Genomic DNA, 27,897 nt, shown 5'->3' with positions numbered 1-27,897 from the left:
AAATACTAAAATGTAGTAATATGACACCTCGTATATTGTTAAATCTTTGCAGAAGTGGTGAGAGATCACCAAGTCCGGTGCAGATTTCAGATGTGGAGTTTAGTGCAGATTAAATATGTTCTACAGAATTCTAGAATTATGTAACAGAAAATTGTGACTAAGAATAATGCAGATTATACTTGGTACTGCCAACAGCTACGTGAAAGGTTTCACTTACATATTCTCCATATGTCTCCTGCGCTGGTGGTGGTGGCAGAGGTCTGTAGCCTGCAGGTGGAGGTACTCCTCTTGCTCGGGGGGCTAGGAGTCCACGAGCACGACTGACTGGACCTCTACTGGGAGGTATTCCCCTGGGAGCTGGTGCTCCTCTTGGTACACCTGCTGGTGGGGGTGGCACTCCTCCACGACCCCTGTGAACAAGAGGATAATTGTGATTAAATACCATATTCTTACTCCTGGTCTTCCCTCTGCAAGGTTTTTCCCAGTAGTTTGTCAATTTTGCTCCAGTGACCACTGCTACAGCTAGCTAAAAAGAATGTTCAAAGGTTCTTTATAGAAGAGGTGATTTAGAGTTTGGCATTTGTCCGTAACATTTTGATTTAGTTATGCTTAGTACTACAGTACAACTAAAGGCACAAGTTGCATATAGGTGATTTTCACTGATGTCTTGGGAAATTTTCCACTGATAGTGTACGTGGAAGCCCCCTAATAAAATTATAGTAGTCAATTTCACAACATATTTAACTTGAGAAGTGGAAATACCATTTCAAGAAATAAAGGGTTATCTTGAACCTAATATTGGTTATATCATGCCCCTTTAGATCAATGCACAGAGAAATCAAACCCATCTCCCTTCAGACCCTGTGAAGATTTCTCTGCATCGTTCATGGACCATGCTGTCGGAGAAGGCAGAGACTAGGTGGGACAGAACAGTCCCACCCTTTTCTTCCTTTCTGGCCCTATGGCCCTTTCTGGCCCTATGGAAACTACATAAACAAAAATATATAGCCATAGCTATCCACTAGTGCTGTGCTGAGAGCTATAGAAACAAGTATTACATTTACAAAACAAGGCACCTACTTATTTAGCAGTGCTTTAAGCAGAGAGCATGTAACATCCCTACTTCAAGAGATTTATAAGCTTCATATATAAAATTCCAGGTGGAGTTCAAAGTGCTGGTTGTAACCTATAAAGCCGTTGAGGTATGAGGGGTGGTTACATTACAGAATTCACTTGCCCATGTGTGTGGTTTATGGTAGTGGTATAATGTGGGCTTGTGTGTGGACGAGTACAAAAATGTACTGCTAGGCAGCTTATCTTTTCATTTCCTTGCCTTTGTGCTTTAGTGTCTGGTGTGTTTTAACTGTTCAAGTGGAGTGAATGAGGTTGGGGAGAAGGTTCCTGGAGCTTTCCCACAGAAATGTAACTGCTGACACAGAAACTGCACTTCTGTGGCAAACAAAATCTTCTCCACTGTAGGATAAAATCAGACAGAAAAGCCTACTTGAAGGTAAAGATGTTATGATTGCACTGGATAAACCATCAATAAGTGTGAAAAACAGATAGCAAGTCAATTCTTCAGAAGTACTTAGTCTATACACAAAGCTTTAGTCAAACCCCTTTCCTTGTTTTATAGGATTTATATTTAAGGATATAATGCAAGAAAAAAAAACCATTAAGAACCATTAAGAAATTCTCTCTCTCTCTCTCAAATGTAAAAAAGATAGTGGTTAACCTACAAACTATTACCTTCCGTGCTTAGCTTGTGTATTAAAATTGATGATGGATGACCTTTGAAATGCTAGTAGAAAGACCTAGACAAACATGTTATTTCTTCCAGAGACAGGATTTTAAATGTGCACTTGGTATTCTGATGCACTTATCTACTGCCAACATCTTGTAATACATCTAGAATAACATCAACAAAACACTACATTGCCTTCTCTACCACAGAAATAAATATTCTTTGTAATTCATTCCAAAACAAATAGATGAGCAAGAGTAACCCTTGCAATTACACGCTTATTATTAGAGAGAATAGATTCTAGACAAGTCTGACTTGGGCGGAAAGGTTTCGACTCATCTGATATGACATAAAATAATGAGGGCTAGGCTTATCTTGTGGATAAAATACTGGTGATCTGGGGTCTATTCCTGGTTCTGAAACACACTTCCTGCATAACCTTGATTAATCACAGAACTGCTCTGCACCTCACTTTTCTGATCTGTACAATTGTTTTAATATTACCTTACATGACAAATGAATATATTAATATATGAAAAATTGTGTGTCACTGACTGAGAAATTTAGAAGTGCAAAGTTTTATCATAACCAGAGCAGATACATATGCAATTACTTGTAATCATTCATCAAAATAACAAAGGGCAAAATATTTTGAACCGGACTATACAACAGGAGTAAAGACAGAATGTCCTTCCATGGGTGGGTGGGGTGTGTAAGGTGCTCACTTTCACCACGTATACTTTGAGGGAATTGAGGATGAGACCTAATATCTTCAAAGACAGGAGGTAGTCTAAAAGGAGGGGAATCTCCACTGCTTCTGGGAAAAGCCCCTTTTGTTGGGCCCAGGAGGTGAAGATGAGCTAGGCAGCAGTTCTGCAGAAAAGGACCTGGGGGTAACAGTGGATAAGAAGCTGGATATGAGTCAGCAGTGTGCCCTGGTTGCCAAGAAGGCTAATAGCATATTGGGCTGCATTAGTAGGAGCATTGCCAGCAGATCACGGGAAGTGATTATTCCCCTCTATTTGGCACTGGTGAGGCCGCATTTGGAGTATTCTGTCCAGTTTTGGGCCCCCCACTACAAAAAGTATGTGGAGAAGTTGGAGAGAGTCCAGCGGAGGGCAACAAAAATGATTAGGGGGCTGGAGCACAAGACTTATGAGGAGAGGCTGAGGGAACTAGGCTTGTTTAGTCTGCAGAAGAGAAGAATGAGGGGAGATTTGATAGCAGCCTTTAACTACCGGAAAGGGGGTTCCAGGGAGGATGGGGCTAGGCTGTTCTCGGTGTTGGCAGATGACAGAACAAGGAGTAATGGTCTCAAGTTGCAGTGGGGGAGATCTAGGTTGGACATTAGGAAAAAGTTTTCCACTAGGAGGGTGGTGAAGCACTGGAATGGGTTACCTCGGGAGATGGTGGAATCTCCATCTTTAGAAGTTTTTAAGCTACGGCTTGACAAAACCCTCGCTGGGATTATTTAGCTGAGGTTAGTCCTGCTTTGAGCAGGGAGTTGGACTAGATAACCTCCTGAGGTCCCTTCCAACTCTATGATTATATGATTCTAAGATTTTCCATTTGACACGGTAGGAAGATCTAGTGGACTCTTTCCTGCTGTTAGAGAGGATGTTTTGCACTTCTGATAAACATATCCAAATACCACACTCTGAGGTAAAGCACCTGGGGATTGGGATGTCTGATCCTGCTGTTGGGCTGCATCAGGGAAAATAGGGACAGGAATTGGGGGATGGGCAGAAATGCAGAAGAGGCTGGGAAACCACAATTGTCTGGGCCAGCAGGAGGCAATCAGGATGACTGTCGCTCTGTCACTTCTGATCTTGTGGAATACTCATGGCAGGAGTGGAGGAGGAGAGAAGGTGTAGTTAATCTGGTCTGACCAACGGAGTATGAGACCATTGTCCTGAGAGTGGGGACCAATACACCTACCCTGAAGCGGTATGTGCTGGCATTTGTTGTTGACAGGGGAGGTGAAGTGTCTGGTCAGAGTCCCTCATTGGTTGAAGATGTCATGCACTATGGTGCGGAGTTCAATTGTGATTGAGCACAAACCCTCTGCTGAGTAAGTTGCAATCACACTCTGAGTCCCGGGAAATAGGCTGCAGGTAACACAGTCTGGTGGGCAATGCACAGATTCCAGAGATGGACTGCCTCTGTGCACAGAGCGGTGGACTTTGTGTCCGTTGGTTGATGTAATAAAAACAGTGGTACTGTCGTCCAACATAACAAGAACATGATGGGACCAGATGGATGGCAGAAGTGCTTGGCATTCCCTCCTTACCATCTAGAATTCCAGAATGTTGATGTTCATCCTGGATTCCTGAGGAATCCCTCTTTCCTGTGTCATGTGTCCCGGTGTCTCCCACCTGCGCTCCCTATCACACTCAAGAGGACACTAATAGTTCTGACCTGGACCTTGCAGTAGGTCTGCCCCACCCTTTATCTGCTCAAATGAAACCATGAGGTCAGCAAAGGGCGGAGGCGCGGACCAACAGACACCATTTTAAAAATCTCCTGCTCTGGATTCATGTTGCGAATGCATAAACCCTCAGTGGAATACAATAAGGACCATCACTCGAAGAAGAACATGTTCTTAAATAAAATCACAGAAGCTGGATGCAAGATTGTCATATAACACCCATCACACTGCATCATATGTGACAGGGGAAGAATAGGAAGAAACTATCATCTTCATTATCTTAACTTAAAAGAAAGGTCTTCTGAGAACCATTTTTGTCAGAACCTGATTCTTCATATACTATTGTCTCTCGATTATATGTCCTAATTTGTTTTACTAGATCTGAAGGGTAATGAAAAATAGGAAAAAGTATCATTTTCAAAATTGTGTTGAAGGTCACAGACTAGTTCTATTCATTTATACAATTCAGTAACTTTTTAAACCAAAATCATCGTTAAACATTAGAGAGGAAAAGTGGATTTTTTTGTATAAAATATTGAAAGGCAGCTACAGTATGAATTCTAAGTATTGTGCAAAGTATTCAAATACCATTAATTATATAAGCATCAGAAAGCAAAAAGATCCTTAATCTGATGCAGACACAAAAAGAAGGAATAGTATTATTTAAAGACTTATTCTTATACTTACTGCTTTTTCCACTATTTGTATGAAGAGAATTTCTAACACTTTGAAAGACATTCTGAGCAAATCTAGTCTCTCTCAGCAACGTTATAATGTTTATTAGGGTTAGAGATGAAAAAAAATAGGTCCATCCTGGCCTACGTTTCACCAGGGGAAAGGAAAATTTTCATTGCCAAAGAACAGCAAAAAAGGGGAAAGATGAACTTTTCTTTTGTTCACATTTTTCTCAGCTTCTTTATGCATTAGTGGATAAACTGATTTTTCTGAAGTATTTACTTCTCACAAATGAGATTTTTCAGTACATTTAAGAAAACTTTTACCTTTTTCTCCTGTTTTATTTAGCCTCTTTGAGGAATTTAGCCCTTTTTTAATTGGGGCAGATAAGCTTTGGGAACTACTCCAATTTTCTTGAAACACTATTTGATAGGATCAATTCCTGATGTGTACTGCACAGGCTCTTTTTAGAAGCTGTTCTCAGCAAGAATCTGCCATCAGGAATATACAGCCTAGATAAAGAATACTCTACCCATACAATGAGAAAGATTAAATGAACAGAGCCTATCTAAACATTCCCTTCTGTTTCAACTGGCTGCAAAAGATACCAAATATCTGTTTAGGAGGGAAAGTCCTAATTTTTACAAGTTACCTCTGTATCATAAAAAAAAAATCCATCTATTCCAATGAATTAAAAGTGTATCTTCATTTTTATCTTTCAAATGTCCCTAATAATAGTTTTCAATTGTTGACACCTCTGACTATGTACTATATGCTTCCAGTCCTAAACTGTTGTGCTTTGTGGAATTATGCTATTAAACCATTATAGATTAAAATGTTCTGAGATCTCACAATATCTCCTGAGATCTCAAGATGCTGTTTTCACAAGAAATAATAGTATACATGCACTAACTTTTAATATAACCATTAAAATCCCACGATAGGAATAAAATATTGCTGCCATTCTTGCAGTTCCTAATTGAAAATCAGTATGTCTTACATATTTGTGTTTCAAGAGTGCTCATGCCTGATACATGAAAACGGTAAATTCTCCATCTCTTAATGTCTTTAAATTAAGAGTAGATGCCTTTCTGGAAAATATGCTTTAGTCAGACAAAATATTGAGCTGAATACTGGGATAACTGGGTGACATTTAACGGCCTGGAGTATACAGGTCAGACTAGATGACCTGATAGTCTATTCTAATACAATACTCTATGATCTATATGCAGAGTCCTTCACAGGATCTCTCTAATTTATGATCTTCAAGAAGTACACCCCATTCTTCAGGTGTCGTTTACAACTGTGCTCTCAGATTTCAAAAAGAAAGACAGCCACCTTAATGTTAATTTAGAAGCCAAAACTACTAAATCCCAGTTTGACTTTAAATTAAGACTGAAAGGGGAATCTTCTACTTGTAAAATAGGTTCCTATAAGCTCAGGTGACTTATACTGTGTTGGAATATGGATGAATGGAACTAATCTCTCAAATCCGTTTTACACTTAGAGTAGAGAACAATTTCTTTCTGTAGCAAAAACTCCAGCAACTCATACTGATGTTCCCTCAAGTAATTTGAAAAAATGAGCAAAACTATGGAAGGAAAGTCATTCCACTTAACCCTGTTCAATATACAAATTTATAACCTTAGAATGTGCTGGCTGAAAGCCATGGCCATGGAAGCACAATCCATGCTTAGTAAATGAATGGACAAACTTCCAAGGGGCTGCTTTGTAAATTTCTTCTGCAGAATCCACCTTCATTTTTTCCCAGAGGCAGCTTAATTCCTGATGTAATAGACTTATACTGATAAGCAAACAAGAGGACTCTTACCAGAGATATGTTTAGGAACCTTATGATAGCATATAAAAACTCCATACTGGGCAACACGGCGTTAATGAGCTGCTGTGAACTCAGTCAGCTTCTCCCCACCCACCTGTGAGAGATGTCAGGCTTGGAGGGAAGATCTTTAAAGAGGAAAGCACAGCACAGTCACTGGCAGACCAGAGAGGAGAGCAGGTCTCCAGTTGTTAGAGTCCAGAGGACAGCTGGCTGAAGGTAAATGCTCCTTGGATGATTGCTGACCAACAACCCGCTCCCTGAAAGAAAGGAGGGCTGGATGCTGATCCAGTTTTGGTGGAACTATTGTTCTATATTAGTCTGTAAGCCCAGTTGGGGCCACAGCCTACCAGAAAACCTGTGAAGAAAGGGAGCCTTACCTCACCTGTAGAACGATTCATTTGAGTTAATTTTTTTGTGTTTGTTGACAACCCTGCAGGGATTGTCTCAGGTTCAGTCAGGCAATCTGGGCAAGGAACATGGCGACACAACTCCTTAGACTTTTTATGCTTACTCAAACCAAGAAAAAGAGATTTGCCCCTCTTTCTGAAGCCATCTAGTTGATCTCAATTTCAGATAAATTTTAAGGGCTCAGACCAGCTGAGATGAATGCAGGATCGTTTTTTTGTCACATTTTGGGTCGAAGTAGGAAAAAGCTAGGGATGCTTCTTGATTAATGTGAAAGCTAGAATTTTTCTTTGGAACAAACCTTAGGTAGAAATCTCAGGACCACTTTGTCAAGGTGAAAGGAAATTAATGGAAATTTGCAATAAACGGTTGATTTCTCCTACTTTTCTGGTTGAAGCAATGCCAATGAAAAAATGCCAGTGTGGATGAAAGAAAATTTAAGGTAGTAGTTTTCACGTTGACATGATTCTTAAAGTCATCCTTCTGCTGCCTTTTTTTTTTTTTTACCTAAGAAATATTAGAAATGCTCCCAGATATTTTCTGGAAAACCTCATGTCTCAGAGCAGGCTTACTGTAAGTTCTCAGACGCTATCTTACAGGGAAGGTATGTTGAATATATTCAGAGACCTCCTTTATCTAAATTCTAAGTTACTGAAGTTAAAATGTTGTTAAAGCTTTATCTAGTCAAATTAAAAATCCCTTCTCACAAATTCCATCTCATCTCTTGTTGAAGAGGAAGGTTGGTGGTTAAGGCATGAAACTAGGAATAGGGGGATACAAGTTCTGATCCAAAATTTTCAGACTTCCTCTGTGACATTGTACAAGTCATTTAATTTCTCTATACCTCAGTTCCCTATCTACAAAATAGGAATAAAAAAACCTTAACTCAAGGGGATTTTGTGAGAATAAATAAATAAATTTGGGGTGGTGATGGATGCCATTGTTTGACTTTCTCCAATCATCACAGACTTCCCGGGTAGATTAGACTTTACTGGCTCATAAATGTAAATGTTAATGGAAAATCATAAGTTGATTTAAAAACATTCCTATCTATATCAAAGAAACAGAAGAGGGCAGAAGCCATTTTTCCTGTTTTCAGATCACTTAAGTGGCTGATATTCTTGGCATTAACATTCTTCAGTGAGGTGTCCTCAGAATCAATCTGATCTAAAGAGAATGAAAACATTTCCCTTTCCTCAGAAATCTCCGGGAAGATATACCTTCTAACCAGTTGAGAGGGGAAACCAACTCAAACTTCTTATTATGAGAGCGGAATTCTTTGTTTGGTGATTGGCAGCACATCTTGCTCTTAATGGGGTCTTTATTCAACTTAGGTTCTTAAATTGTACTCATCACTGCGGTTTTTCAAATTCATAGTGTTTAAAACCAAAAGAGACCTTTAGATAAGTGTTTCTCAACCTGAAAACCTCCTAGTACAAACTCCTGTGTATCACAGGCCATTATGTTTCAAGCAGTTACATCTGTATTGAGTCCAATAACTTGTGTTTAATTCAAGTAGATCTCCAAAAAGGCATCCAGTTTTGATTCAAGGACATCATCAAGAGATGGAGAATCCACCATTTACCTTGTTAATTTGTTCCAATGATCAATCAACCTCACTGATAAAAAGATGAGCCTAATTTCTAATTTGAATGTGTCTGGCTTCAGCTTCCAGTTATTGATTCTCATTATGCCTTTCTTTGCTACACTGAAGACCCTTTTAGGACCCCCTGTATTTTTTTCCCATAAAGGTACTTATACACTGTAACCAAATCACCTCTCAACCTTCTTTTTGACAGCTAATCAGACTGAGCTCTAAGTCTCTCACTGTAAGGCAATTTCTCCAACCCTCAAATCATTTTGTACACCCTCATCAATTTTTCAACATCCTTATTAAAACCAGAACTGTACAGAATATTACAGCATTGTCTAACCAATCCAATACACAGAGGAAAAATGACCTCCTTATTCATACTCACTACAGCCATGTTTATACATCCAAGGATCACATTATCCTTCTTTCCCCACAGTATCACATTGGGAGTTCATGTTGAGTTCCTTGTCCACTACAACCCCTAAATTCTTTTTAAAGTCACTGCTTTTCAGGATATAGTTCTTGCATTTTGTAGTATGGCCTGAATTCCTTGTTCCTAGATTTAGTACTTTGTATTTGTCTTCTATTAAAATGCATTTAGTTTGAATGGCCCAGTTTACCAAGCAATCTAGATCACTTTCTATTATCATTATTTACCATTCCACTAACTGGCGTATAGTTAGCTGAGTCATCCAACCTGCCCTTTTTGAATATAGGCACAACATTAGCACTCTTCCAGTGTTTTGAAAATTACTAGCATTCTAAAGTTTATTAAAAATTAACTTCAGGAGGCCAGAAATCCTCAACCAACTCTTTTAGGACTTTTGGATGCAAGTTATGTGGATCTGCCGCTGCTTATTTAAAAACATTTATCACTAGTAGATATTATTTAACATGCTTTTACTAATGGACTTGAAAATACTTAATCACCCTCACATGATACAAGTACATCATCCTGTTTATTTCCAAAAAGAGACTAGAAGTATTTATTGAACATCTGTCTTTTCTGCAATATTAAAAATGTTACCATCTCCATCTAGTAAGGAGTCCATATTATGGCTAGGATTCCTTTTGTCCTAATATGCTTTAAAAAACTCCTCCATATTGTCCTTAGCATTGCCATTCATGGATTTTTCTCTGTTGTCTTGAGCTTCCCTTATCAGTTTTCTAAATTTCATAACTTATAATTTATATTGATTGCTCTCTATTTTTCTCTCCCCCTCACCCCCCGATTTGTTTTATATCTATATTTTTTTTTTAATTGCTGACCGTGTTTTGCTACTGAACCAGGATGGGCTTTTAGCTAACTTTGTCCTCTTTCTTGATTGTGGAATCATGGCTTTTTGGCCATCCAATAAACTCTTCTTAAAAAGCTCTCAATTTTCATTCAAATTTTTGTCTGCACTTTCCCTTGCAATCAATTTTTCTCATTGCTTTTCTTAGCTTTGATAGATGAGTGCCTTCAAGAATTAAGAATAAAGAAACACTAATGTATATTATTTATGTTTCTCTCTCAATTTCTTCCACTGAATGGAAAAGTTAAATACATGAATAGTTTTAAAAGTATATAACATGTATTGCTTGGCAAGAAAGGAAGATCAAAGAAGTGCCTTTACATTTGGATTGAAAATAGTGTTGTGGTTATGACCTCTGTGCTTAGACTGTGAGAGAGATTGAGGCAGGAGAGGCAGAGGTTCAGATTCCCTGAAGACCTTGTAGGTAGTCTCCCTGATCCAGAACTAGAACCAAATTTTAGAGGGCACACTGTCAGGCAGCTAAGGGCACCAGAGGCAGGGACATGAGCACCCTTGGAAAAAAGCCAGATGGTGGTACAGAAAGAAGTGTTCCACATGAAAGGTTTTACTTTTATGGGGGGATTTTGGCAGCAGTTTTGGGGGATCTTCTGTTTACTAGAAGGTGATGGATACCACGCTTTACTAGACTCAGCAGCTGACTGCATGTTGAGCTGGAGGTCTCAACTCATATACTTCAGGCACAAAATCTGCCATAGCTGGAGGCAGGCCAATGCAGACATCAGCTAGCAAAGACCCTCTTAATTCTACACTTTACATTTTTTCTGCCATCTCTCAAATTAAAAAAGTTCTTTGGAGGAGGGCTATACAATAGTTCCTCTCCGATATGGAATGGAAACTGATTCTTGTATGGTTAGGAGTAGCAATCCCTTGTGGGAAGAGACTTTTCTTCTTTGACCATCTGCCTGTCAATCATAATTGGAAGCATATCCTTTAGTATGGATTATGTAATTTATTCATGGTAAAAATACCATTAACTATACCACTGCCCTCAGTACCTACACAGCACAATGGTATACTTACATGATACGAGTATTTTTCAAATACATAGTTCTTTTCCTATAATCCTTATATACATTAATATAGCACTTTGTAGTACATCTTTATCATTCTTTTATACTAACATAGCATTAATTTTTATAATTTGTGTTTAGTGATTTAGACTTAGATGATAAATTCTGTTTTCTAAAAAACGGTATGGTTTTAGTGATTTCATCTCTAGAAAAAACAAGATGTTTCCCTCATTTGGGTACAGATGCAAATCTGTTTTTTGTAGTAAGTCAGAAAGTAATCCTCAGAGAAATGTAATTGTAGAGTTGGCATTAAGTAAATATATTAATATTTAATTCTCTCATCACATTTCTTCAGCAATGTTGATATCTAGGCACCTTGCTGTCCACGTACCAAAACACAAAGAGGTAATTAGCACCTCTGCCTTCCCATGTTTCTTTTAACTACAGGTCATTGCTGGACTAAAATTATCAAAAAGGTCGTCTTCATTTTGAGCTGAACACAGTTAGGCTTGTTCTCAATCTTTCTTCTAGTGAAAACTGCTATAAAGCCATAGAGAACATACTGCCCCATAGCGCCTGAATCTTCTCTCTCAAGCTACAGCATGCCTACGGAACACACTGCCTCAGTGGACTGTGGGCAAAGAGGCAGTCTTTATAAATTCCAATTAATTTAGCGTACTATAAATTATGAGAGTTTAAATTTGTTCTGGAAATTAATGAGGAACCAGTGGAATTTGTGATCACATTGCAGCAGTGACATGATCCTATGTCATTTATAACTGAGGCAGGCTACAGCATCTAAACTAACTGTAGATTTTGTGTGACTGTTTTATTTATCCCCAGACAGAGTTACAGTAATCAAGTCCTGAGGATCTCAGTCTGCATACACAAAGGTAAGTAACAGGATTTTAACAAGATATATGAATGATGTTTCTGATCTATATTAATTGGAAACTAGTGTCATTTTCCCAAATAAACTATCCTCAAGTATAAGGATCCTATACGAAGGGCTAAGAAAAGGCATTTTATGCTTAACAGTAATGCTCTTTGAAGGATACTAGTGAAAATATTTGATAATAGCCGCATTCTTAGAAGCAGCAATTCTAGAAGTTTTCTGAAGTAGGACCAACATAACACTTGCAAGCACATAATTCCATCAAGTAATTGGAGCCACTGAATTTTAGGTGGATACTTTTGGATATTTTCTACATGATATTAATACTCCAAAGTAAGAAAGAAGGTATTTGAAGGTATAAAATTTGGATGTCACAATGTTTCTTCATATACAAGAACTGCAAAAAAGTTACTGTTTGCCAGTCCCCGTTTAAGCAAATACTTCAAATGATTACTTATATTTTCCAGGGGAATATTAGTCAAAATAGCTTCTTATGTTATTGTATAAGATCATCAAAACCCAATTAAATATTCTACCATAACTCCCATCAGTTTCTTGCATAAATTCTCAAGTATCAGTGTTTTGACTGCAAATCTGATTGAAATAAATAGAAAGAAACCAGATGGCTAAGTGGATTAGCATTGGTGGGTACAGGCATTTAACATGGGTGAAATTACTCAACCCCACCAGAAAAACAGGTGAGTCATAAAAGCAATTCCCTTAGCAACAATGTCAAGTACTTAAAAAACAAAACAAAAACAAAAAAACAAACAAACAGGATGATTGAGGAAAATTGCTTTACTCAGTTAAATTCAGAAGTAACATCTAATAAAGTTTTACTTTTTCCAACATTTTTGGGTTAGGAAATCTGTCAGGAATTTGGTTAATCCTAAAAAGTCATGTTTTAAGTTTAAAATAAGCTAATTATTTTACACTTTGAAAAAAAGAAATGCTGTTCTTAGGTTTGCAAGAGGAGCCTAGAGAGAGAGAGACACACTAGCTAGAGTCCACAAGACTTATCAATATTCCTCACTACATACTTATAAAAATTGTATCTGCAATTCATATTATCATTGACAATGCATGCATTTTTAAAATAAGAATATACTGAAAATCATATTTGTTACAAGGGAAATGTTACAATGATGTGAATTAATGCAACTATAGGGAAGTGACATTGGCCAACACACCCTTGAATAATTTTTAAATTTCAGAGCTTGTTGGGTTCCTGGAGGTGGGTAGGTGTGGGGATACAGGAAGAGAAGGAACAGCAGCATGGGAGATGAAAGAAGCAGCATCACAGTAGGGGAATGGCTGGATCTACATGCTAGCTAGTAGTATATTAGAGTTAAAATAGTTAAGACTCCTTTCCCACCTCATCCCTCAAGAAACAATAGCTGAGACACCCACCATGATAGAGTCCCTTCCCTTCTGATGCATCCTCAGAACAGGAGCATAATATCTAAAGAGTAAGAGTTGTTTATCAAATGTACTCCCACCACTTTGTAATATTGCTTCCTTCAGACTCATGCCATTTTCCTTGTCTGAATTATCAGGAAGGCAGAGAAACTAGGGGGCAAAAAAACAAGAAAAAGGAAGTAGTACTAGATTCAAGATCAACAGGAGGAAGGAAATTGAATACTTAAAAGCTCAAGTTGGGAAGAGACGACTTCTGTGATAAGAATTAAGTCTGCCCCTTAATGGCTACCCCTTTGGATCTTATTTTCTATTTCCTCTTTTTCTGTTTCAGGGGAAGTAGGCAAGCTTTCTGTACCAAGCCATAAGATAACAGGATAAAAATCTGTATACCTATGTGTGTGTATATATATATATATATATAGTATGAAAACCTATGTAGAATATGAAAGAAGAGAGGCAAGATGATTGGGAGAGTCCTAGTTCTTGGTCAAACAATGCTCTCTAAACAGACAAAGTACTGTTGTTAAGAAAGTTACTAGTAACCTAACTGACTTATACATTTATGACAATCTAATGTTTGTCAATTTACAAGAAATAACAAATGTACTGATTTCCACATTCTAAAACTTCTGTATGAAGTGCATATTGGAATTTTATATATGTAAGAAAAGGCACTTTTGACCAGCTACATTATTTGCCAGATTTAGAATAGAAAGTCCACAGGCACATATCGGATCTTCCCCCATGCAGCACACAATTGGCATCTAATAAATAAAAATGTGACCAGTTCAAGGTACTGTACAATTGTTTTTTCAATTTCTATACTCTAGATATACCTGTTGGTATATCTAGAGTATAGAAATTGAAAAAACAAGAGATATTCTGTCATGTTCTTAAAATGAAACAGTGAATCAGGAGAGAGAATTCCACCATGTGGAGAAAATATAACAGGTGAAAACCCAATATTCAAGCCTGTAAATGGGAAAATAAACATAAACAAAGGAATTGAACAAAGATTCTGTGCAGAGAGGTGTTTGTTATATCATATTACATAAACAGGTTACTGAACCAAGAGAGGGGGAGTGTTTGAGATCTTACACGACACCAGCAATGGATTTAAAAGTATTGGAATTGTGACCTTCTTGTCTTTTATGAGGTATAAGACTGAAAGTTGTGTTGTTAGTTTTATCATCATCATTAATTATCTTTTGCTTCTAGGTTTTCTTCGAAATATCAAGAATGTTATTTTTGGTCCTCCCTGTTTTTGTTGTAAGATCTTTGGGAGCTCTCAGGGATGCTTATTTATTGTTCAAACACCATTATTTATGGGACAGGATATTAATGCCTTTAACAAAAGGCTTCATTCAATCAAAATATTAGACATTTGAAGTTAAATAGGTGTGCACATGCACACCACCGCCCACAAGGGCTTTTAGAAAGTCTGAGTAAAAGTTCCTTGACTTCACCATTGTTCAACTTTCATTCTCCTGGTTACTGTGATATTAGCATTTCATTGGCTCTTCAGACATCAGCTGAGACAAGACTTCAGTTTTTAATGTAAAACAAGCATGAACACAACTTTAAAACAAATTAAACAAAAAAAACCCCCTCATTTCAGGGGTTCTGTATATCGTATATCAAAAAAGGAACAGAAGACACAAACACCAATTTTTTTCCTTTGCGGTCACATTTAAGTTGAACTCTACATTAAACTCAAAGGTACCTAGTAGACACTTAAACAGGGTTGCATGGCAGTTATAAGAATAAAAAAAGATTAGAGGAATCACATAATTTTAACTGATTGCAAATTAGAAAGGGTAAAAGCTTATAGAAGGAAGATGTTTAACAAACGGTAACTAAAGATCTCAAAATAATCAATAAAATAACAAAAAAATTAATCCAAGATAACGATCAAATTCTGTATCAGAGAAACAGGTGTCCTGGAGTAAATGAAAAAATTCTCTCTAAATATGAGTAAAGTAGAAAAGCACTTCACAGAACCAAAAAAAAGTCTTTGAGGTAAGCACTAAGTTTAGCATGCACTTCGTAGAGGTGTCACTGATGTTTTTAAGAATTAGCACACAAAGACCTTGCAGATGCAAAAGATAAGAGGACCTATATCTGAACACTATGGAACACCCATAAACACATCATATGAAGTAAACTTAAAGTAGCATGTTTGTTGGAGAAAAGAGCCAAAGATATAACGAAAACCAGGGGAAAACTCTTGACAGCCAGAATTCTTTAATATTACAGGAAAGGTCTACAGGACACCCAAGAAGTGGCTACAAATGTTTGCAACTGGCACCTTAATTTTATAATAACAATTCACATATATTTTACAGAAATAAAGAGATCATTGTTAAAACTTTAGCAAAAGCATGGTTTATCTAAGTTTTTATCAAAAGATTTTCATGTCCACACAGACTGATTTATCTAAAATATATCCTTAAAATACTGTAATGAAAATGATGCTACACAAACAGCATGGAGGGGTGCAGAGGCTCCTTACTTTTAAAACAAAAGGTGAATGAATACAACACTATGAATACAGCACTAATGCTGGTGAATAGCATGTAACAATGCTAAGGAAATGGGACCCTGTGACAGTGATAAAACTATGTAAATTTTAAAATACATATTTTGCAATAAAAAACTCAGCAAGATGTACAAGAGCAATCAATCCCTCCTGTACAGTGAACCAGGACAGGGAACAGAACTATAATCTGGAAGGAACAAGTCACTGATAGAGAATATCACGGTTCTAGATAAAATTGGCAGACTCAACCTGCATTATTAAATGAAATGAATAATTTGGTCATCTTTCCAGATTGTCTCAGTTCTTCAGCCATTTTTTTTCTTTTCAAAACATCTGTTTAAGTGAGTTATGTTAGCCTCAGGATTGTGTTTTGAACCTATCCTGTGAGTTCCAATTTACCATAAATAAAAGTGACAGATCTGGTAGAAGGAAAATGGCTTAATTTACACTGTAACAACAGTTTTTCCCTATAGAAACTAAGATCTGTATTATAATGTAAACGCCCTGCACTATATTTTACTCCCCTTGCCCCCCTCCCCCCCCCACACACACACTAGGAATTCAACGACTTGGAGGAAAAAAACATGAGCTGTCACTTCTGCACTTCAAGAAATGGGTGTGTAGGGGGTTGATAATGAAGGCATAAAATCATTATTGTAACAGAGGAAAGTACTATAGAAGAGGAAACATATTTCCCCTTTTTTCTCCATCAGACAAAAATGCTTGTTAAACTCAAACTGAATCTGAAGAATTTGGACATGTAGCTTTTTTAAAATTGAGAGATGTATCCAAACTCAAGCTTCAAAACACCCATGTGAAATTACATTTTTAGCTCCTGATCATGCTGAATTATCACAAGATTGTTAACACTGAAAATTTAGTACATCCTATAAACCAGTTAAAAAGAGTTCAAGCAAATCAGTCTTAAATTATGGCCTCAACAAAGGGAAAGCAGACCATTAACTGTTTCTCTAAGAAGTGAATCCCAAAAAGTTAATACATAGCAGCTAAATGAACCAAATGCCAGAAGTATCATTGCGGGAGTAAAAATGCAAGACCACTTGTATCAATGACAGCAGTTATTTGAAAAGATAACTGAAGAACCTTAAGGAAGGAAGGATGAGAGATATTGTGCTTCTGTGCCTAGTGAATGGGACTAGAAACCAGGAGGCCTTAACTTTGAGATCTGTGCCTCTGTGCCTCAGAAAGTTTCTTATTTGTACAATGGGGAAAATACTTACCCTATTCTTACCTAACAACTTAATCAATTAAAGTATTGTTCACAAAATCCTGAGACACCCAGATAGGAAGGGCTATAAAATGTTATCCACTAAGGACCTTATAACTAGGGCTTCTGTTTTTCAGGGTTTATTAGTTTAGTTTTGGCGGTTCATACATTACTCATTACAGTATTATATATACTGTAATAAGTAATCTCATTGTAATGTTCTCTAGTGTGCTTTAACGTAGTACTGTTTCAAACAGCATCACTTTAAAACACTCTAGGGAACCTCTCGTGCACCAGCAGGGTCTACTCAGATCAATAAATGCACAACACATTAGTGCAGTTCAGAAATTACAGCCCCATAGTCTGCATTACTACTCTGTAGATAATCCCTTAGGTTCAAATATCCATTTCCGGTTGTATATTGGCTAAACACCTATTTATTTTGCATAAGAGGGGTTTTATCGGTGTTTATCAGTTAAAACCAAATATCAGAAGTCCTACTTATAACTAATGCAAATCTTGACTGATCCCTATGTAATTGAAAACTTAATATACCGGTAACACTCAGTATTGCAGTTATCTTTTCTCAACATAGGCATGTCACCCTTACTAAGAGTTCACATGACATATGCGTCACTATCATTGCTAATTCAAACCACAACGTGTGTATATCAACCCATCTGAATCTTTCTGCAGAACCAAAATAATTTCTTCACATTTGGTACCTATGTAAGTAGCAATCATATCGTATAGAGTTGCTTTACCATTCTTGTTTTTCCTGCATAACACCTTGCCATATGCTCCGGAGAGTCCGCCTTGATTCAAGACTGAGCCCAAAATGTACATGTTCAAATAAAATCCTGCTGCATTTTGAGGTGCCTACCTGGCCAAAGCAGGGACTGGTACGCCTCGTGCTCGTATTGGTGGTTTTCCGCGAACAACTGGAACTTCTGCATTTTCTGAACCACCATTCAAATATGTTAATTCTTGGAGCTGTGCCTGTCTGATTTCATCATTGTAGTCCTAGACAGAAGGGAGGAGTGGAAAGCTATTCAACCAACACAGAAAAATATTTATAGCAAGAATTGCTTCTAAAAAAGTATTTTTCATAATATTCTAGATTTTTTTTTTGCTGAAAACCCTTTAGAAACAATACAGAAAAATGTTGCAATGGGAACTCTAATTTAACCTAAAATATGGTTAAAACCTTCAAATAAAACAATATTTTTATTATATTTTTGCTCAAATCATGCCCATTATCTCCAGCATATTTTCCAGTAAAAAAACAGCAAAGACGTGGGGAGGGGTTTACTGACTAGCAAAAATAAATTACCAGTACTTAAAACACTATATATGCTTCTTAACAACTTAGAATAAATATCAAGTGAGATCTGATTGTGGAATCTTGTCCAACGGCAAAGTGGTGAAAATCCCATCACTTCATTTCAGCTTTTCAGATCTGATGAAGTTGCAGTCCAAGACATTTTGACTCCAGGGCCATGTACCATAGGGAGAAATCCTGTGCTAGCAGAGGGTAGATTAAATGACCTGTCCCAGTAGCTGATTTCCATCTTTAAGTTCTGATTCTATGAATTTCTTCCATATAAATGAGTTATTTTATCCAAATAAACATACTGAGTGCTGAAAATATTTCCAATTGAAAAATTTAAAATAGACTTGTATAAGTAAACTGAGGACATACAAGATTTATTTGCTCTCCTCCATAGAACTACTCACAGGAACACTGCAGAATTCATAAAGTTATTTATAAATGAGTTAGTAGAATACTTCTCAAACGTATGCAGGCCTTAAAATACTTAAAATCCTCCAAATCCAGTGTGCTAGATAGGAATGAAACAGATGCTGTGAGCGAATGTGAACTGAGAGCTGAATTTCTTTATCATCAAATTCCATTTAGTATAAATGAGCCAAGGATTGCAATTTTAATGTAAACCAAGAAAAATACTGTATTCAAAACAGACTTTTTAACAGGCTCCTTCTTCCATGTACCAGTAATAAGTGCTGGTTTTCACAAAATTTCATTCTCATTTAGTTCAAGAAAAAACTACATTGGGTCTATTCCTTTTCCACCAAAGTGGAAGAGTTTTATTCAAACACTATCAAGTTACAATTCCAGTTAAGGAAAAAAGTAATCTTTACCTCATAGTGGAAGTAGAATTTTACCCATCTATCAATGTGAACGCTACCAAAGAAATATCAAGTGTTGCCTCATGCATCAGGCAATTTACATTACTATGAAGTACTGAAATTGCACAAACAAAAGGGTTAATGCCACTCTAAGAACGGTGGCACTCATCTGCCATCAGACTTCGTGCCTCCTCTCAATTTTAAGGCTTTTTTAAACAAAAGAATGCTTGGGTTTTCCTTTATACTTCATTCCTAAAGGCAGCCTTTTGGTTGAAACACAGGTACTAAACAGCAATTTCACCTATTAAGTGTCTTTGTATATACTTGGGATATTAAGTCTGAGAGGATAAGTTACAGTTCTCTCTCCATTCAGGCAGGCAGGTAGCAGCAACCAATTAGTAAGACAGACCAATCTGTGGTTGTCCTCTGGAAGACGCCTTCTATGACTGAGTAGTTTTATCTCCAGGACCTTGTTCTTTCTAAAGTACTGCTTCAATAAACTGCTAATACTTAAACTTGTGTAAGCAGCAAAATATTTGCTGCAATAAGAGCTTAGATTAATACCCATATAACACCCACATTTAAATTATTTCCATGGGGGGGGGGAGGGAGGAGTGTTTTATTCTGATTGACATACAGTGTACAGAAAGAGAATTAAAATATAAAATGTCTATTTCTGTGCCTGATATATGCCATCTCATGATGGATGGGAATTGTATATAGGAATTCCTTAACTACAAAATACCGAATTATACAAGATGGACAAATGAAGAACATTAAGGAAGCACTGGATGAACACAATAAGTAGGATACATTGGCCAAATTCCCCCACCAAGGAAAGCAGAGGTGACTAGTTTGCAGTTTTGATAAGTCATATGTTATAGATGCCCTACATAACTCATCTGCATATGCATCTCTACACCAGAAACTATCGTGACCCTAGACAAAACAACTCTGATTCCTAGGGGACGTAATGGATTGGACTTTTCATAGGTCTCTTTAGTATATGTTTTTATTCACTAGGCTAGAGCAAACGTGATCCAGTAGACCCTGATCTGGATTCTTCAATTAAAACCAACAGACATTCTGATTTATGAACTGCAGCCACTGGAATTTTGGAGAACAGCATGTTTTCCCAGTCTCATTTGGGAGATGGTTAGATGGTACACTAGTATATCTTCTGATTAGCCTGGAAAGCAGAAGGGATTGGGGGCCATATCAGACTGCTCTAATCTCTGATAGATGAGACTGACTTTGCCAGCCAGATGTTGTTGACGAGTTTGAAATGGGTGAACTTCCCTGCCTGAGAAACTGGCATCCCTCATGAATGTTGCCCATTCTGGCTCTCTCATCTCCATTCTTCTAAGCAGTCTGACATCTTGTAACCACGGGAGAGAATAATGGACAACATCCTAATAAGGCTGACCTTCTTGGGGTGTTTCTTCCCAGAAAAGCAAGAGAACTGAATAATAGTCTGGCCCAGGAGACTTCAGTATGCTAGCATCTCTCTATCAGGTAACAATCTGACATTTCTTAAGGATTTGGTGACCCAAAAGGACCACAGGCATATTAGAAATGTTGAGATTTTGCAGCAAAAATCTAATTATTCCCATCTTTAATGGGGCTATGGTGTATTATCTTAGAGATCAACTGATGTTAGATTATTGATGGACTCAATTTTATCATTATTAGTAACATTATATTGATAAAATGCTCATGGTGCTGAACAATCACAAAAACAATTTCTCATTAATTAATAAAACACCCTGACCTCAACAAAATTACAAACAAGGTGGATAAACAAAAAACACTGATTTAAAAATATAATAATTAAAAAAATTAATTTGGAAATTGGATCCATACATCCAGTATGGATTGTATCCCTCCTCACATCTTCTGGACAATATATTTATAATCAACTCTGATTTAGACATGAATTACTGAGATAGGATATTATATTTTGGACTCAAGATCGGATATGACACTTTTCTGGATAGGAGAGACCTGTATAAAGAAAGCACGCAATAACTCATGTGAAATACTGATATCACCTATCTATCCACAATTATTTATACCTAGCATTTCCTATACAGCAAAAGATCTCCTCCAACAGGGATGGGCTAGTAAATTTGGTGTCAGCCAAACAGAAGAAGAATTCATGGGGATTTCCTTCATAGGCCATAGTGGAAGAGGATCAAAATTTCATTGATTTAGTTGGGGTTGGTCCTGCTTTGAGCAGGGGGTTGGACTAGATGACCTCCTGAGGTCCCTACCAACCCTAACCTTATGTGATTCATAATAGATTCTTCCTCTCACCCCTTGAAAAAGGGAAATGGAAAGCTTTGTCTCAGAGGACATGTTTTTTCTGGCATTGTTACAGGTGGAAGCCTTGTTTTCAGACCTTTTAGTTCTCAGACCCTTTCACAGCATCCAAATACACAGACGGTTGTATTCACAATACATTCAATAGAGAGATATTGCATAGTTTTGCGTAGACGTAATGTTTTGTGTGGTGGTGAGCTACCACCACAGAAGCTGTATAAGCTTGGACTCCTTTAAAACACTTTCAGGCAGGAAAATAAGTTATTTAAAGGGTCTTGATTTTTCACCCTCATGGGAGTAAGACCTCAAAAATGTTTCTCTTCAGGGAAGTCTAATAAAACACCAAGATCTGAAGGAAGCAGTACCTGGGAAGGTGTACCTCATCAAGAAAAATGATAAAAAAACAGATAGCTTCCATTTTGACAGGTAGGAAGCCCTGGTGGAGGTCTTTCTGCTACTTAGTAAGACTTAGCAAACTTGTTCCAAGTATGTTTATTCTCTAGGATTTAGACATGAAGCTTCCAGGGCTTAGATAAAGGGACTGAAGAGGTTAGAGTGGAGCAGCTGACCGTCATCTTGGGATATTAGATCTGTGAGCTGTGGGAGTGAGACTGGGGATGACACCGAGAGGTCCAGTACAGTGGAGAACCAGTGTTGGTGAGGTTACACTGGGGCTATTAATATAAATTTGGGTGTCATCTCACTTGACTTTTAGTAGCACCCTGCACAGAAGTAGGATTGGGGGAAAAGCACAGTAAACCTTTTCTGTCTAGTGTAGCAGAAGTGTGTCTGTAATTGGCCTTGCAAGGAGACTGTGGCCTTGCAAGGAGCCGAACTGGTGACGTTTTCTGTTGGACTTCTTTGCAGATAGGTCTATTTGGGGAATCCCCCACTGGTGGAAAAAGCATCTGGAACATCTGAGCAAAGAGACCACTCGTGACTCAAAAATGGCCTGTTCAGGCTGTCTGCTACCTTGTTCTGCACCCTGGAAGGAAAGGGGCCTAAAGTTGATTGAATAGGCTATGAAAAATTCCCGGGTTAATTGCTTCCATGCCTGTTGAGGTAAGACATAGCTGTGGTGTTCTCTGTAACAACAAACAGGTTTCTCTTTCTGATATGAAGTAGGAAAGTCTGATAGGCAAGATGAATTGACCTGAATTCTCTGATGTTGATATGAAGAGAGAGCTCCCTCGAGAACCAAACACCCTGAGTTTGGAGGGGACCCAGGTAAATTCCCCACCTGAGAGGCAACACATCTGAGACCAGACTCGTTTGACAATTGAGGGCAGATGAAGGGAACACCCACAAAAACTAACCACCAATTTAGGGAAATTAGAACTCAGTGTCCAGATGAAGACAGCTTGGCGAGTAGACTGAGGTGAGCCATGTCAAGGGGTCTGAGGTATAACCTTACAAGTTATACTACATATGTGCACGAGGCCACGTGTCCTATGAGCCTCATATGGTTTCAGGCTCTTATTATTGGATTAAATGTAAGAGGTCATTAGAGATCAGGTAGATTAGATTCTTGATTTTGGGAGAGTCAACATCATTTTTGTAAAGGAAATCTACTAACCAATCACCAATCTACTATAATTCTCTGAGGTGGTCAACAAGGCCGTGGACAAGGGTGATCCAGTGGGACCTGTGTACTTAGATTTTGAGAAAGCCTTTGACAAGGTCCCTCGCCGAAGGCTCGTAAGCAAAGTCAGCAGTTGGGGATAAGAGGGAAGGTCCTCTCCTGGATCAGTAACCGGTTACAAGATGGGAAACAAATAGGAATAAATGATCTGTTTTCAGAATGGAGAGAGGTAAATAGTGGTGTCCACCAGGGGTCAGTATGGGACTAGTACTGTTCATTTATGAATATGTTGATCTGGAAAAAGGGGTAAACAGCGAGGTGGCAAAGTTTGCAGATGACACAAAACTACTCAAGATAGTGAAGTCCAAAGCAGACTGCGAAGAGTTACAAAAGAACCTCACAAAAGTGGTTGACTGGGCAACAAAATGGCAGATGAAATTCAAAGTTCATAAATGCAAAGTAATGCACAGTGGAAAACATAATCCCAACTATACCCATAAAAGGATATGGTCTAAACTAGCCATTGCCACTCACGAAAAAGATCTTGGAGTCATTGTGGATGGTTCTCTGAAAACATCCACTCAGTGTGCAACGGCAGTCAAAAAAGTTAACAAAATAAAATCTTGGGAACCATTTGGAAAGGGATAGATAATAAGACAGAAAATATCATATTGTCTCTTTATAAATCCATTGTACGTCCACAGCTTGAATACTATGTGCAGATATGGTTGCCCCATCTCAAAAAAGATATATTGGAATTGGAAAAGGTACAGAAGAGGGCAAACAAAATGATTAGGGGTATGGAACAGTTTCCATATGAGGAAAGATTAATGAGACTGGGACTTTTTGGCTTGGAAAAGAGACAACTAAGGCAGGATATGACAGAGGTCTATAAAATCATAACTAGTGTGGAGGAAGTAAATAAGGAAGTGTTATTAACTCCTCATAATACAAGAACTTATGGTCACCAAATTAAATTAGTAGGCAGCAGGTTTAAAAACAAACAAAAGTAAGTATTTCTTCATACAACACAAAGTCAACCGATGGAACTCTTTGCCAGAGGATATTGTGAAGCCCAAGAGTATAACAGGTTCGAAAAAGAACTAGATAAGTTCATGGAGGATAGGCCCATCAGTGGCTATTAGCCAGGATGGGCAGAGATGCAAAAACCATGCTCTGAAGTGTCTCTAGCCTCTGTTTGTCAGATGCTGGGAAAGGGCAACCGGGCATGGATCACTTGATGATTACCTGTTCTGTTAATTTCTTCTGAAGCACCTGGAGTTGGCCACTCTTGGATGACAGAATAGTGGGCCAGATGGACCACTGATCTGACTCAGTATGGCTGTTCTTTTGAGAAATGTTCTGACCTGGGTACAGTCCAACATCACCCCTATAAACTCTATCCTCTGTACTGGGCAAAGAGACTTGGCTGCATTGATCAATAGGCCTAGAGCCTTGAAGACTGACTGACTGAGCTGAACGCTGGATATAACATGAGCCCTTGACTAGCCAGTCATCTAGGTAAGGGTCGAGCTGGACTCCTAGGTATGTCTACACTGCAATTACAAACCTGTGGCTGGCCTATGCCAGCTGGCTGGGGTGCAGGGCTATTTAATTGTATATTAAATTGTATTTAATGTATTTATGTATTTAATTTAATTGCTATTTAATTGTAGACTTCCAGGCTCGAGTTGGAGGCCAGGCTCTAGAACCCTGCGAGGCAGGAGGGCCCCAGAGTTTGGGATGCAGCCTGAGTCAGAACGTCTACACCACAATTAAACAGCCCTGAAGCCCGAGCCCTGCAAGCTTGAGTCAGGTGGCACTGGCCAGCCATGGGTGTCTAACTGCAGGATAGAACATACCTCTAATCTTCTCAGGAATACTGCTACTATGGCCATACATTTTGAGAATCCCTAAAGAGCTCCAGAGAGGCCAAATGGAAACACGTGAACTGGTAATGCGAGTGTTTCACTACAAGCCTGAGGAACTTTCTGTGTGTTTGGTATATTGATATATGTAATTAGGCATCTTTTAAATTGAGAGCAGCATACCAGTCTCCAGGATCCAGAGAAGGAACGATGGATGATGGGATGGCCATGTGAAACTTTATCTTTTGACATAGTTGTTGAGCTGATGGAGGTCTAGGATAGCTCTGAGACCTCCCTTTGCTTTTGGGATTGGGAAATAATGTAAGTAGAAATCCTTTTGTGGAGCCTCCTCTATGGCTCCAACCTGAAGGAGAAATTGAAACTGCTAGGCTGGAAGTTGTTCTTGAGATTGGTCCCTGAAGAGGAGCAGGGAGAGAGGCTAGGAAGGAGGGGCAGAAATAAACTTAAGGGTCTATCCCACTTCTACAGTGCTCAACACTCTACAGTCTGAAGTCTTCTGATTTTGACATTGTGCGCTGATGCCCTGCCTTTCCCTCTCATTGGCAGCAGATACTATCACGGATCTGGCGGTGAGGATGAAAGCAAAGTAACTTTGGGCAGGTATATAATATTTGCATTTAGCCCTTTTTGAAGTGGGGGGAAGGGATTCATAAGTCTGCCACAGCTTTTTAACTGTGTCCATAACGGCCTCATTGACAGGCAGGGTCACTCTGGAGGGACCTGCAGTGGCTAAAATATTGACCAAGCAGTGAGAGGGTTATTTTATTTCCTCCACCTGTATGCCCAAACTTAAGGCAACCCTCTAACAAATCTTGGTGCACCTGATAGTCATTCGGATGAGGAGAGCCCCCTCCAGAGATTGCCTCATCGGGGAGAAGGAAGAGGAGATAAGCGCTGGCTGCAGATGCTCCTCCTCCATTTCTTGAGCCACAGTGTCCTGTTGAGCTGGCTCTTGAGGTCCGGCATGGGGCTTGGTACTGAGTCAGGAACAGAAGCTATCCGGCAGGTAAGTGCTGCATGCCTTTTGTGCTTACTGAATCGAAGTGCCCAGAATACACTCAGGAAATGGGGGGAAAGCCTCACAGATTCCAAAAGGCCACTGGACAGGTGTAGGTCCCCATTGACCTCAAAGCCATCACTCAATGGTATTCCTCTGACAGGATCCATGGAGAAGAGGTAGCACGAACAGCTCCCAGGATGGGAAATGTATGACTCGACCTCCTTTTTGGAAGAAGATGACTCTTTTTCCACTAACCACAGAGGCACACTCCAGATGGTGCTGAGGATCAGTGCTGAGGTGGAGAGGACCACAGAGAAGCAAGCACCATGGGTTTTCCCTTTGAAGGTACCAAAGGACAAGCAATCAGGGGTACATGAGACTGGCACAATACTGAGTGCTGTAAGAGGTGCACTCCTTACTGATGCTGGAGGCACACAATGCCAAGTCTGTCCGACCTGACAGATCGAGGTCTCAATGCCACCTCCAGGAGTAGAAACTTTAGCCTGGATTCACTATCTTTCTTCCTGTGAGGATTAAAGTCTCTGCAAATTTGGCATTGCTCCCCAGTATGAGTTTCCCCAAGGCACTTTGAGCAACTTGAGTGCAGGTTGCTCACAGGCATAGCCTTATTGTAGGAAACTTAGGGCTTCAAGTCTGGTGACAGAGGCATCCCTCAGCACTGGGAATTGACCAAAACCCTCAGATGGGAGTAAAGTCCTAACTAACCAAACACTAATAACCTTAACACCCAACTATTTCCAATAAAATGAGAGAATACAGTTAACAGAGTATTTGCAAAAATAAAGAGTGCGGTTCCAGCAACCATCACAGGCAGTAAGAAGGAACTGAGAGGGCTTGGAGTTGGCTGAGCCCTTTACACCAATGCCAGTGGCATGAAGCAGTAGAGGGTGTCCAAGCTGCCCTGACAGGTATCGTTGAGGGAAAGAATTCTGGCGACTGTGAGCAGGGCACGCACTCATCAAAAATGGAATGCACAAGTGCAATCACTCAGAAGACCTTTCAATTTATGATGCAAATAGAAAATAAAGTATTGGTAATATTTTTTGTTCCAATGAAAGTAATGGTACAAGAATGACCTCCCTACACTGAAGACTATATGTGCCCCCAAATACCTGTTTGCTTTGTGTAGCAAGAACAGTTAGTTGCAACTTGTGGTTAAATGATTTCTCTTAGGACTTTCTTCTTCAAAAATCCTGTTCACTTCTTATTTTACCAGCTGTCCAGTGGTGTATTTAAAAGGTGCCTTGTCTGCCAAAATGGTTTCTTTCCTCTGTTGGAAAGTTAAACAATAAGAATAGGCTCTTCTTTTTCTTGCTGGTTAATACAGTAAATTACTGATTGTTTGGGCAAGTAGTTTTTCTCACACTAATTTCTGTATCTGTAACTATGGGGCTTCTGTAAAAGATACATACCTCGAACATTTAAGACTGACCTGATCTCTTGGAATTTCTAATGAAAGTGTTTCCTGATGGAACTGTTCCCTAAGGGTATTTAGCTTCTGAGTGAAAGGCTCACATAATTGTTTGGACATATCTAATATGAAGATAATTTCAAATCAAGGAGTCTAACACTGTTTTGATCAGAGTTGATATTATTTCTTCTCTAGATATGGATTCTCTCCATGCAAACATCTTCTTTCATCTTTTGTGTCTTTAATAAAAGACCCCTCCATTCTCAATCATTTTTGGTGTTGTGTTTGGCTATCTGTTAAAGTCCATTGAATCAAATCAGAGAAAGAGAATGACTTATTCCTTAAGTACCTGTCTAATGTGCAGAAATAAAAAATTGTGTTACTGGGGACTTCAATTTGGGATACATATGCTGGAGGTCTCATGCAGAAAA

The 27,897-nt window shown here is 38.6% G+C and overlaps 1 protein-coding gene across 8 annotated transcripts in view; it reads right to left on the bottom strand.

Annotated features, from left to right (window-relative positions):
* The window catches only part of KHDRBS3 (KH RNA binding domain containing, signal transduction associated 3), a 205,970-nt gene that overhangs the window by 60,837 nt on the left and 117,236 nt on the right, over nucleotides 1–27,897 (bottom strand). For all 8 annotated transcript variants that reach the window (XR_010916904.1, XM_067531684.1, XM_067531676.1 and 5 more), the window contains 2 exons: nucleotides 17,977–18,116; nucleotides 218–410 (listed from right to left, as the gene is read on the bottom strand). Coding sequence is in view for 7 of the 8 variants with exons in the window: in XM_067531684.1 (XP_067387785.1) it covers nucleotides 218–410; nucleotides 17,977–18,116 (333 nt within the window). In the remaining variant the exon portion in view is untranslated. The remainder of the gene's footprint in view (nucleotides 1–217; nucleotides 411–17,976; nucleotides 18,117–27,897) is intronic.

The sequence above is a fragment of the Emydura macquarii genome, unplaced genomic scaffold (genome assembly GCF_026122565.2).
Source record: "Emydura macquarii macquarii isolate MOO-44397 ecotype Brisbane River unplaced genomic scaffold, CSIRO-AGI_Emac_v2 contig_369, whole genome shotgun sequence".
Classification (NCBI taxonomy): Eukaryota; Metazoa; Chordata; order Testudines; family Chelidae; genus Emydura; species Emydura macquarii.
The sequence above is the reverse complement of the archived record's forward strand: the minus strand, read 5'-3'. Positions and strand labels throughout refer to the sequence as shown.